Raw genomic sequence first — 12,500 nt, forward strand, 5'->3', positions numbered from 1 at the left:
TGGAACAGATTATAGCCAACAATCACAACAAATCCTTCCAACCTCCAGAGAGAGAGAGAGAGATGGTAATGGCATTTCCCAGCGGCCGTAACTTTAACTGATGGGAAGAGTTAGCAATTAAAAACAGCAGCAGCAGCGGGGAAATGAGCATTCCACACAGGCCACATGTTCATTGTGGCAAAGAAATGATGTGTTTTAACATTGCTGTGGGTGTGTGTGTGTGTGTGTGTGTGTGTGTGTGTGTGTGTGTGTGTGTGTGTGTGTGTGTGTGTGTGTGTGTGTGTGTGTGTGTGTGTGTGTGTGTGTGTGTGTGTGTGTGTGTGTGTGTATGTATGTGTGTGTGCCTGTGTGTGTGTGTGTATGTGTGTGTGTGTGTGTATGTGTCTGTTTGTATCTGTGTGTGTGTGTGTGTGTGTGTGTGTGTGTGTGTGTGTGTGTGTGTGTGTGTGTGTGTGTGTGTGTGTGTGTGTGTGTGTGTGTGTGTGTGTGTGTGTGTGTGTGTGTGTGTGTGTGTGTGTGTGTGTGTGTGCGTGTTTGTGTGTGTGTATGTGTGTCCGTGTCCGTGTGTCCGTTTAGGGATCCCGAGGCGATATTCTCTCCTCATTAACCTTCATGTGGGATTCCCTTTGACCATCTGGCTCTGTAGGTAAGGCAGGTGAATCATCGGTCGGTATTCCCCAGGGTCAATTAAACTCCATCCCTGCTGTTCAACGGTGCCTCAAAATGTCTACAACAGGACGTCACCGGGCTGAATGCATCCCCTCGTGAACACCCCCAAAGTACAGCAGCGTTTTACTTTCCATGATGGGAAAGTTAACCAGAAAAATATACAAATAAATGAACACATGGATTTGAGAGAACAACAAAAAAAATTGTAAAATAATCGGTTGAACTCAATTCAGAAAGAAAACAGAAAGTCTGCAAACACGACCGCGATGAGTCACGAAGCGACACTCCTGAACAAGAGAGAGTGGAGAGGGATGGAGAGACAGTGGTCGAGATGGATAGAGACAACAATAATGAGAGATCGACCGGCGAGGGGAATGAGAGCGATGGCGCCCAGAGAGAAACACAGAAAGGGAACAAGCAAGAGAGAGAGAGAGAGTTCCTCGAGTACAAAGAGACAGAGAAAGACATAATTTTACTTTCTGCTTCGGGCCCCTCACTTCCCATGCCAACAGCGCCCTTTCCATCTAGCTGAATCGAGAGATTTATATTCTGTGTCTGTCTCCTTCCCTTGCTCAGCAGCTCTCACAAAAGACTCAAGACTCACTTGTTCAGAGTTCAACTAGACTCTGCATATCGCCCCCCTATCCCCCCACACCCCTCTTACACACTTATTGTATGTTGTACGGACCTGGCACTTAATGTACGCACTTATTGTATGTTGTACGTCCTGGCACTTAAAAATAGTACTTGGCATCGTGTAGGATCTTATCTTAGCTATCTTTGCTGTATCCAAGGAATGGGTTAACCCAGTGATTCTTAGTGCTCGGCACCTGGTTTTATGAACCTCCTTACTGTACCGACGCGATATATTGCTGTTTCTCTTTGTTAAGCCCTTTGAGACTGTACCTGTTATTAAGGGCTATAATTATTTTTTGAATTTAATTTAATTAAATTTTACCTCTTAAGCTCCAGCCTATTTTTAATTGTCTAATTTGTCTAATTAATATGCTTGGTGTTTGAGTTGTGTTTGGTGTGTGTAAAAAAGACTTATGTGTGCTTGTAGTGGAGTTTCCCATGTTTAATTTGATGTGACTATATCTACATAATAAGGACAGTGTTGTATGCCTTTTGCCGCGAGAGTGATCACGGTCTTCCCAAATCTGGGGATATAATTGTGTTGAAACGCCCTAAATATAAATGTACCACCCCCGGCCCCCCGGCTCGGCGTCCATCTTACTGTGAGACGAGGGAGAAGGCCTCGGCGCAGACGGCCGGGCAGGGCACCAGGCGGATCACCACGTGCTCCGCCGCCGCCTTGAAGTGCGCCCGCGTCACCTTCTCCAGCACGGAGGCCAGCGTGGCGGCGTCGCCCGCCTTGGCGCTGGGGTCCCCGCTGGCCGTGTCGAGGATGTTGCCGCCGTGGACCACCAGCAGCAGCACGTGGGACCGGCACTTCTTCTGAGGAGAGGGGTGAGGGAGAGGTGTGGAGGTCATGGGCTGAGCTTGGCACTCAGCTGTTGAGTGCAGAGGTCTCGCTCTCTCTCTCTCTCTCTCTCTCTCTCTCTCTCTCTCTCTCTCTCTCTCTCTCTCTCTCTCTCTCTCTCTCTCTCTCTCTCTCTCTCTCTCTCTCTCTCTCTCTCTCTCTCTCTCTCTCTCTCCCTCTCTCTCTGGTGAGTTGGGTTCCATGTTAGAACGTGCTCTGTTGGGATTTACGGTCTCTGAGATATAACCAACGTCTGTCAGTCTCCTATGGCCCCACTGCACTCTGTCTGGCTGTGGTTTGTGTTTTTATCAGTCGTGCAGACTGTACCTACAGACCCTTTCTGTAGATACTCTACTTTGATTGTATGCTCTTAATGCTCTCAGCCTTACCTGTAAGGCGCTTTGATTAGAGGTGTCTGAAAAGTGGCTCCATGACTTAATGTTAAACCATAAAGCTCTGGCAGCCTTTAGGTGGTCGTGGCTTCAACTAATAGTGGCTTCGCCCTGTTATGATACAACAGGGCTGGTGAACGTTAGGTAACTTCAGTATTTTATGTTTACAGGTTTATTCTCTCAATATCCTTATTCCTATTTTGTTTCCTAGTGGATAAATATTTGGATGTTCCTGGTAGATGTTATTTCCATCTATGTATCTATCTATCCACGTCTCTCTCTCTCTCTCTCTCTCTCTCTCTCTCTCTCTCTCTCTCTCTCTCTCTCTCTCTCTCTCTCTCTCTCTCTCTCTCTCTCTCTCTCTCTCTCTCTCTCTCTCTCTCTCTCTCTCTCTCTCTCTCTCTCTCTCTCTCTTTCTGTCTGTCTCTCTGTCAGTCCCCCATCCATACCCCCCTCTCTCTCTGTCTGTCTGTCTAACTGAGTGACTGACTCTCTGTTTGCCTGTCTATCTATCTGTCTATCCATCCTCCATCCAGAGCTAGTGCAGGAGTTTGACGTGTGTGCTCAGTGCTGTGCGTGTTGTGTGTACTGTGTGTACTGTGTGTGCTGTGTGTGCTGTGTGTGTGGCCGACTGTAGCTGTAGACCTACCGGGGTGTCCTCCAGACCATCTATGCTGTTCTGGGGGGGACAGCGGGGGTCCCCCAGGTGGTATAGACCCGCTGGAGGGGAGGGAAGACACAGAACATCTGTAAGAAACACAGCTAGAGAGACACACAGAGATACAGTTACAGAGAGTTACACAGAGATACAGTACATCTGTAAGAAACACAGCTAGACAGACACACAGAGATACAGTTACAGAGAGTTACACAGAGATACAGTACATCTGTAAGAAACACAGCTAGAGAGACACACAGAGATACAGTTAGAGAGAGTTACACAGAGATACAGTACATCTGTAAGAAACACAGCTAGAGAGACACACAGAGATACAGTTAGAGAGTTACACAGAGATACAGTTACAGAGAGTTACACAGAGATACAGTACATCTGTAAGAACCACAGCTAGAGAGACACACAGAGATACAGTTACAGATAGTTAGAGATACAGAGAGTTACACAGAGACACACAGAGTTAGAGATACACAGAGATACAGAAAGTTACACAGAGATGCACATAGATACATATAGTTACACAGAGATATAGATAGATATCTCTGTGTATTGTGGCAACCCGGCCCGGGCCAATTAAGGACATGAAGAACACCTGTGGAACAGGTGGAGAAGCAGGGCTTAAATAGCCTGCTTCTCCACTCATTCGGGGCTCTCCCAGCCATGTGGCTCCTTACGGAGAGACCGCTCCTCGTGGGTGACGGGATTCCACCCACAAAGGGTGGGACCGTTGATTCCTCCAAGGTTTTTCGTTCTTTTGTGTTTTCAGAGACTTTGTGTTATGTTTAGGATTAAACATGCCTTTTTGGCTTTTTTCCCGTCGAAGTTGTGTCCTGTTTGGGAGGAGGTGGTTCGCTCACCGTGCCGGGTTTCCACAGTATATATTGCTAGATAGGTAGGTAGGTAGGTAGATAGATAGATAGATAGATAGATAGATAGATAGATAGATAGATAGATGAAAAAGAGTGGGCAATTTAAGTTCAGTAACTTCGGTTGAGTCTTCCAGCCGGCCAGCCAGAGGTCGCAGAGGTTATCTTCCTGCCATTGATCAGAAGACCCCAGCCAATATAAACCTGAGGAACGATGCTCGGCTTCTAGCTAGCTTAGGGTGTCGCCCTGCAGTGTCACAACCGCAGGATCAGGTCAATACTGTGAGAGGAGTGGGCTGCTGCACCACCTATACCCAGACTCCACCCTGATGCACCACCCATGGGAATCTGTCCAGTCTATTGTTCTCTTTCTCTCTCTGATGATGGAATCTGCCAAACATTTCTCTCTCTCGCTCTCTCTCACCCTCTATATCGATCAATCTCTCTCCCTCTCGGTCTCTCTCTCTCTCTCTCTCTCTCTCTCTCTCTCTATTGATCTCACTCTCTCTCTCTCTGTCAGTGTCTCTTGCTCTCTGGCACTCTGCTCTGCATACTAGTTGTTTATCTCAACTCACTCGTCTGGAAACGAGTGTCAGGGGTGGGTCTCGCACGCCCACCGGCTGTCAGGCCATCACTTCTCCATAGCCATCCCACAGCCTGTCTGTCTATGTGGACCTCTCTGTCTCTCTCCTCTCTCTCAAACTTCTTCTGTCTCTGGAACCGGTCCCTCATGTTATCCCTGTCACAGCTACCCCATCATGTTTACCTCTCTCTCCCTCTCTCTACCAATCTCTACCTACCACTACCTCCCTCCCACTCCCCAATCTCTCTCTCTCTCTCTTTCTCTCTCTCTCTCCCCAACTCTCTGTCTCACTCTCTCACTGTGTGTCTCTCTCTCTCTCTCTCTCTCTCTCTCTCTCTCTCTCTCTCTCTCTCCCAGAGCTGCAGCCAGCTGCTCTATTTTCTGGCACAAAGTAACAGAAGAAATCAATGGAGACACTTTCTCGTTTCTCCTTAAGATGGACAAATGAACCAAGAATCCCCCTAATGCCCAACAAACATGGGAATGCCTGGATTTATTTTTAACCACTGAGCATTCAAGCATTTAATAACATAATCCAAATGTTATTTGCTTTGTGTTTGGGTCAGAAGACATTGCAGTCTTGATCAATGTTCCCAAACATTAATATCCCATCTCATAGAGCTTCTCAGACAAATAATACAAAAGGAATAGCATATTCTATGCAATGCTCTGTGTAGGTACGCGTGTTTAATTATGTATGTGTTGAGGACAGACGAAGTCAGGTCAACTGTTTCTCTTCTAACAACAAACACTGATATGTACCATTTTTGTACTAATATGAAATCATTCTCCTCTCTTTCCCCTTCTACCCCATCTCTCTATCCAACTCTCCCTCCACACCCCTTCTCTCCCCCTCTCTTTCTCTCTCTTTCACCTCCCTCTCTCTCTCCTTCGCCCCCCTCCCTTTCACTCAATTCTCCCCATCTTTCCCCTCTTTCTCCTCTCTGCTATCACCCCCCTGTCTCCCATCTTCCTCCTCAATCTCCCCATCTCACCCCCTTGAGTAAGTCAGGGGAGAGAAGGGTGATAGAGGGATGGGGCTAGAGGGGGAGAGAGGGGAGAAATAGGGGGGAGAGGGGAGAGAGGGGAGAAAGATCTTCTAATCTTTCTATTTAAACCTGAGGACACCCAGACATTAATAATGGAGTGGCCATTGAGCTATGAAAAGGGCTCAGCTGGAGAAAAAATGAGATTAGCCGAGTGCATAAGGATGACCGTTAATGGGTTCTTTACCCATGTGTGGTTCACTACGACTTCTCCAAGTCACAGCTAAAAGAAATGCATCTGTTCATTTCTTGGTCAATGTAAGCCTCAACATGAAGATGGCACCGAAACAGATGTTAGCCTGCTACCTGCCAGCTGTCAATACACAGAGGAATGGATCAACATGAAACAACGGTATTTTTAATATCTGTGATTATGAATTCTCCAACAGGCCTGCTTGGCTTGGCTCACACGCTTGGGACCTGTACAGCGTGACAAAACAAGATGATGCCAATCATCTTGAAATAGAGAAACCCGTTTCTCTATTGCAATGCTCTCTGTCTAAATGTTTATCTGAACAATATAATTAACAAAATAATGCTTCACCTTCTTTTGAAAGATGTACTTATTGCTAAGTCGCTTTGGATAAAAGCGTCTTCTAAATGCTCTAAGTGTAAATTTAAGTGGTGGCAAATTCATCTAAATATATGCGCTTATCCTGGCATGACACTGGAATGACTCTGCTGTTCAATCTCTCATTCAGAGTCATTCATCGATGCATGTTTTCATCCTTGTTATTCTCCAACCTATCTTTTTGTATGTCCTTGCGTCACACTGTCTTCCTCTCTTCATTTCCTAAGCCAACAATACGTTTGCCAACATGACAGATTCATCATTCTGTGTCAGGCAGACGGAGACATGAGCACAGAATCACAATGAGATGCAAAAAGCTGCACTCATCCTCAAAATATACCCCCAATATACCCGTTCCACTAATATCCCTGGGAAACGTGTGGAACTACATTTCAAATCACATGTCACTTTAACGACATGCTAATTGGATTTCTGCTAGAATCCTAGGACTGACAGATTTATATAAAACCGTAGCGACCTTTCGGTAGCATCACCGTAGCGTCCTTTCGCAAGCATCACCGTAGTGTCCTTTCGGTAGCATCACGTAGCGTCCTTTCAGTAGCATCACCGTAGAGTTCTTTCGCTAGCATCACAGTAGAGTCCTTTCGGTAGCATCACAGTAGAGTCCTTTCGGTAGCATTAAAGTAGAGTCCTTTCGGTAGCATCACCCTAGCGTCCTTTCGGTAGCATCACCGTTGCGTCCTTTCGGTAGCATCACAGTAGAGTCCTTTCGGTAGCATCACCGTTGCGTCCTTTCGGTAGCATCACAGTAGAGTCCTTTCGGTAGCATCACAGTAGAGTCCTTTCAGGAGCATCACTGTAGCGTCCTTTCGGTAGCATCACCGTAGCGTCCTTTCGCTAGCATCACCGTCCAAGCATGCAAGGCATGTCTATTTTAAACCGAGGGCATTGACTCTCTGAGGGAGGCGTGTGCCATCGTAGCCCAAGGACTCGCTGTAGCCTCGTAGCGTCTTGTCCCAATCAATCACAACCCAGTCAGCGACCTCTCCTCGGCCGTGGCCGGCCGCTGAGAACCTCGGAGTACGGAGAGTATCGGAGTACAGAGTGCATCAGAGTACAGAGTGCATCGGAGTACCGATTGCATCGGAGTACCGAGATCATCGGAGTACCAAGTGCATCGGAGTACCGAGGACATCGGAGTACGGAATATATCGGAGTACTGAAAACATCGGACCGGCGTCAATGCTAATGAGGCCGATATGAACCATGCGCTGCGTCCGTGTCAACGATGCTGCGGTTCCGGCTGCGGCCCCACCGGAGATCCACAACTGTGCGGTGGAGGACCTGTAGGAGAGCCCTTCACAGCGCCAGGGCCACCTGGTGCCAGGGTGAACAGCCCTTTCTACACCCCTGGCACACCGGCCGCATGCTAACCGGGGCCGCCATCTGCTCGCCGGCGCCTCGTCACGGACCTGTCGCTCCGACCGCGGACGGAGCACTGAGAGAACCCCCCCCCCCGCCACCGTGTTTGATGGTGCACCGTGTAATCAACGATGATGACTTACTAACAGGCACATACAGGGAGACACACACGCTCACACTCATACACACACACACATGCTCTCATACACACTTATATACAAACAAACAATCAGTGCTCATACATGTCCACACACATGCTCTCATACACACACACCGAACACGCTCACACTCATACACACACACACACACACGCTCTCATACACACTCATAAAACAAACAATCAGTGCTCATACGTGTCCACACACATGCGTTCATACATGCATAGACACAAACACAAATACATACACAGACAGCAATCAGTCACAAAAACAGGCATCAGCCCACTAGTTCCCCTGGAACCTGTCCATATCGTTTGCATTGATAGCAAATCATTAACCCCTCAGCAGGGGGGGAGAGGCATGTCCACACACACACACACACACGCACACGCACACGCACACGCACACACAGTCAGTCACATAAAAAGGCATCTGCCCCCAATTCTCCCCAGCTACCTGTGCATATTTGCATTGACGCCTGCCTCATTAGCCAATCAGCGAGGCACCCTATAAGGTGTCACCCCGGCTCCGTGTTGACTCTCCCAGGCACTGAATATTCTCCTGTCAAATCAACGTCTCCACTCCAGCCGAGGCTGGTAACGAGCCAAATGGCCCCATGCCATCAGCAGCCCTGTCACATAGGAGGCGATAAGAAACCTGAGTTCCTTCATTTTGATTATCAAACCCTTCTGTCCAGCCCACCCTCTCCCTCTGTTTCTCTCTCGGTCTCTCCCTCCCTCTCTCTCTTTCTCTCTCCCTCTCTTTCTCTCTCTTTCCCTTCCTCTCTCACTCTCTCTCTCTTTCTCCCTCCCGCTCTCTCTCTCTCTCCCTTCTCTCTGTGTCTCTCTCCCTCCCTCTCCCTCTCTCTCTCCATCCCTCTCTCCGTCTCCCTCCTTCAGGGTCATATTCTATCACAGATGGTAAAAATGTGTGCCGAAAGGAAATCCACACAAATAAACAACCAACTGACCCCAGCATCCCCCCCCCCAAACACACACACACACACACACACACACACACACACACACACACACACACACACACACACACACACACACACACACACACACACACACACACACACACACACTCTCACAAACATACACACAAGAAAAAACGCAAAATAGCGAATGATGCACCCCCCCTGCGACAGGCCCCTCCATCAGAGGGACGACTGCAGCCGAGGGCTGTGAATATACGAGAGCAGAGAGGGTGTGGCGCAGAGTGTGTGTTGCTGAACAGACAACGCACGCAATAAACCCCCATGGGTTATGGCCTCAGGACATGGTCCTTATGACTGTTGCTGAAGCGCGGACAGAACTGGGAAAAAGGGCCGTCAACATCTTCCTGGAATAACCTGCCGAAAGAGCTCAAGCTTCAAGACCTAGTTACTCTTAGTGAAGATAAAGCTGTTGTAAAGACATTGATGTCGGACTCTGATCTAAATGTATGATTACTATTGCATTTAGTATTGAACTTGTACTTGTCTTGTGTTTTATGTTGGAACTGTGTACTGCTGTCCATCTTGACCAGGTCTCTCTTGTAATCGAGATTTTAATCTCAATGAGACTAAACATGGTTAAATAAAGGTTATAATAATAATAATGTAACGGGTGGATGAGGACGGAGTCAGAAGAGCAATGGGTTAGCGTGTGTAGAGCGTTGTATGTGGTGGACGGTAAGTGTGTGATCCCCTTATGGTTAGTATAGACTTTGTTACACACACATACACACACGCACACACAAGCGCAAATATACATACAAATACATGGATGAACATCCACTGTGATGGCCCAGCCGGTGAGCAGTGCCCCACATGGCCAAATGGTGGCCACAAAGGCAGCCAAAGGCAGCCAAGGGGTGTGGTGTTGGATGGGAGGTACTACCCTAAAAGCTGTGTCATAAGTCCTTTTTCCATCAGATTTTCAAGCGAATTAATTTGTAGCGACATAAGAAGCGCCTAAACGGTTTTCCATCGACAGAATGATTATAGCGAATTAAAATTGTGTCACAATGCCCCGTGTTGAAGCGCATTTTTCTGACCCGCTAGATGATTTTCCATCAACAATGCGCATGCGCGACATTCTATATCGCTTCAGCCGTTTTCCATTACTTTTATGTCGCTAGAACTTTCCCAAAACCACCTCTGCAGAGCGAATTAACTTAGTGCGACAAAATCGGCGTTAGAGCGATATAACACTTTTTCCATCACATATGTCGCACTAACTTTTGATGCGCATCATTTTAAAGCGCATTATCTTTTTGATGGAAAAAGGACTATAGAGACGCCGCCCTACTCAGGTGTCTCAGCTTATCACTCACAGGTGTGCTGAGTTAGCCCGGCAATCAGGAGGCCTTTCAACCCCACCAGAACAAGCTGAAGACAGACTGGCTGGAGGAGCGTGTGGAGACCAGACACACACTAGGCCAGTCTTGTGGTAAGAGGCCTGTGGCCAACCCTCTTGACCCAACTGAACCCTTATAGTGAAACGATGTCCAAGTTGGCTGAAGGACTGTTTCTTTGATCTGTGTAAATTGTGTCGTGCTGATACGAGAGAGAAGGCCTGCAGCTGAAGAGGAACCCCCAAAACTCCCAAGAAGAACCAAGAGCCGAGCCTGGGCGAAGAGGTCAGTGGCAGGGACCACAGACCCCACTAAGCTTGGCCTGTCCCTCTCTCTCTCTGCCCCCGATGACAGGAAGAGCCAGACAGAGCATCCTGACATCAACCGCCGACCCGGTGAAGATTTGAGTTGCCTTTTGCCCCCCTCCCTTTTCCCCCCACCTTTATGAATAAATGTCATAAGTTTGATTTCACTGCCAACCCTGTTTCTGTTCCGATTCGTTATCCCACTGTTGAGCATCACAGACCAGGCGCCCACACCACACATGCACAAACACATACACACACCTACACACTCACAGACAGAAACACCCCCATACACACAGAAACACAGAAACACACACAACCGCAGACACACAAACACGCACGCATCAACCATGTTCTCATTAGAGCCGTCCCCTCTGCTTCATGCCTCATCCTTTATAACGTGTGTTGAAAGAAGCTACACCGCTAGCCGCGGGCTACGTGTTGCTCCCGCCTACGGGGGGGGGGGGGGGGAGCAGGGAGAAATCAGTCATGGGGGGGGGGGGGGGGGGGGTCGGTAGCGTCTGGCCGCGTGCGGTGCGTCGGGGACGACTGCAGCGGGCCGTGGTGCCGAGCAGAATACAGATGAGCTGAGATGAACCTCTGGGTGTCGGGGCGTGAGACCGCGACACCCAGAGACTTGGTGGTGAATTTACGAATCCTACTATGGCCATGCCAAGACCCGCCCTACTCAGTCTGCGATTGGCCGGGTTGCATGCAACTCAACTGGACATTTTAGAACTCTATGGTGCCCTCGCTGTGAGCATTCGAGAGCGTCACAAAAGAGCTCTAACCCTAACCCTAACGGATTATAACAAGCCAGTAAAAGCGCGGTAGTCGAATCCATAGACGGTCGAATCAAAGCTAGGGTTGACGTCTGTGGCGTGTCTTTTCGGGGTCTTTGCGTGGCCATAGTAGGATTCGTTATTTCACGGACGGGCAATGGGGGGGCTGGTGTGGCTCCAGGAGTGTCCATCCCACCCTGATATGTATAGGTCGTCATGTGACCACCGGGGTCAGTCTGAACGGCGTCACACGCCTGATTGGTCGTCTCGGTTCTAACAGGGCTCCGACGGGCCGTCGGGTAAAAAACGTTGCACCTCGTTTCCACCGCCTCACGCGTGCATCCAGGTGTCACTCACTCTTCGCCATGGAGTCAGCCGCGGCACACGTCATGAGGGCGCGGCGGACTTTGATTACGTTAAACAAAGCGAGAGAGAGAGAGAGAGAGAGAGAGAGAGAGAGAGAGAGAGAGAAGGTTGATGATGGATGACGCTGATAGCGCTGTTTGTGTTTGTGAGCAGGATGGAATCCCGCCAAACAATGGCGCGCTGAGGGAGTGATGGGAGGAGATCAGCTGTCCCTCTCGCTCTCTCTCTATCGCTCTCTCTCTCTCTCTCGATCTCTCTGTCTCTCTCTCGCTCTCTCTCTCTCTCTGTCTCTCTCTGTCTGTCTCTCTCTCTCTCGCTCTCTCTCGCTGTCTGTCTGTCTGTCTGTCTGTCTGTCTGTCTGTCTCTGTCTCTGTCTCTGTCTCTGACTCTCTCTCTCTCTCTCTCTCTCTCTCTCTGTCTCTGTCTCTCTCTCTGTCTCTCTCTCTGAGGGAGCGATGGGAGGAGATCAGCTGTCTCTCTCTCTCTCTCTCTCTCTCCTACCGCTGGAGTATCCTTGTTTTGGGGGGAGGCTGTGTTGTGTTTCCCCTATGGCTGCCGGCTCCACGGGAGATTAGAAATAGAAAAACAGAGAGAGTTAGGATGACTGGAGATAGAGCCATGGAGAGAGAGGGGGAGAGAGAGAGGGGACGAGAGAACCAGGGGAAGATAGAGGGAGAGAGAGCTAGAGTGAGTGCGAAAGAGAGAGAGAGAGCGAGAGATAGGAAGGGAGAGAGAGAATCAGGGCAAGAGAGGGACAGAGAGAGAGAGAGAGAGAGAGAGAGCGATAGAGAGAGATAAAGAGATGCATTGAGCGAGGGGATGAACCGATAGGATGAAAAGAAAAAATGAGACGAGAAAACGGGGTGCAGGTGAGATT

General features: G+C 48.8%; 1 protein-coding gene across 1 annotated transcript in view; it reads right to left on the reverse strand.

The window, feature by feature from the left end:
* pitpnm3 (PITPNM family member 3) overlaps positions 1–12,500 on the reverse strand; it is a 62,320-nt gene that overhangs the window by 25,537 nt on the left and 24,283 nt on the right. Inside the window, exons 4-5 of the mRNA XM_056610793.1 lie at positions 3,194–3,264; positions 1,907–2,127 (exon numbers count right to left, since the gene is read on the reverse strand). Of these exons, the coding sequence (XP_056466768.1) occupies positions 1,907–2,127; positions 3,194–3,264 (292 nt within the window). The remainder of the gene's footprint in view (positions 1–1,906; positions 2,128–3,193; positions 3,265–12,500) is intronic.

Source organism: Gadus chalcogrammus, chromosome 16 (assembly GCF_026213295.1).
Source record: "Gadus chalcogrammus isolate NIFS_2021 chromosome 16, NIFS_Gcha_1.0, whole genome shotgun sequence".
NCBI lineage: Eukaryota > Metazoa > Chordata > Actinopteri > Gadiformes > Gadidae > Gadus > Gadus chalcogrammus.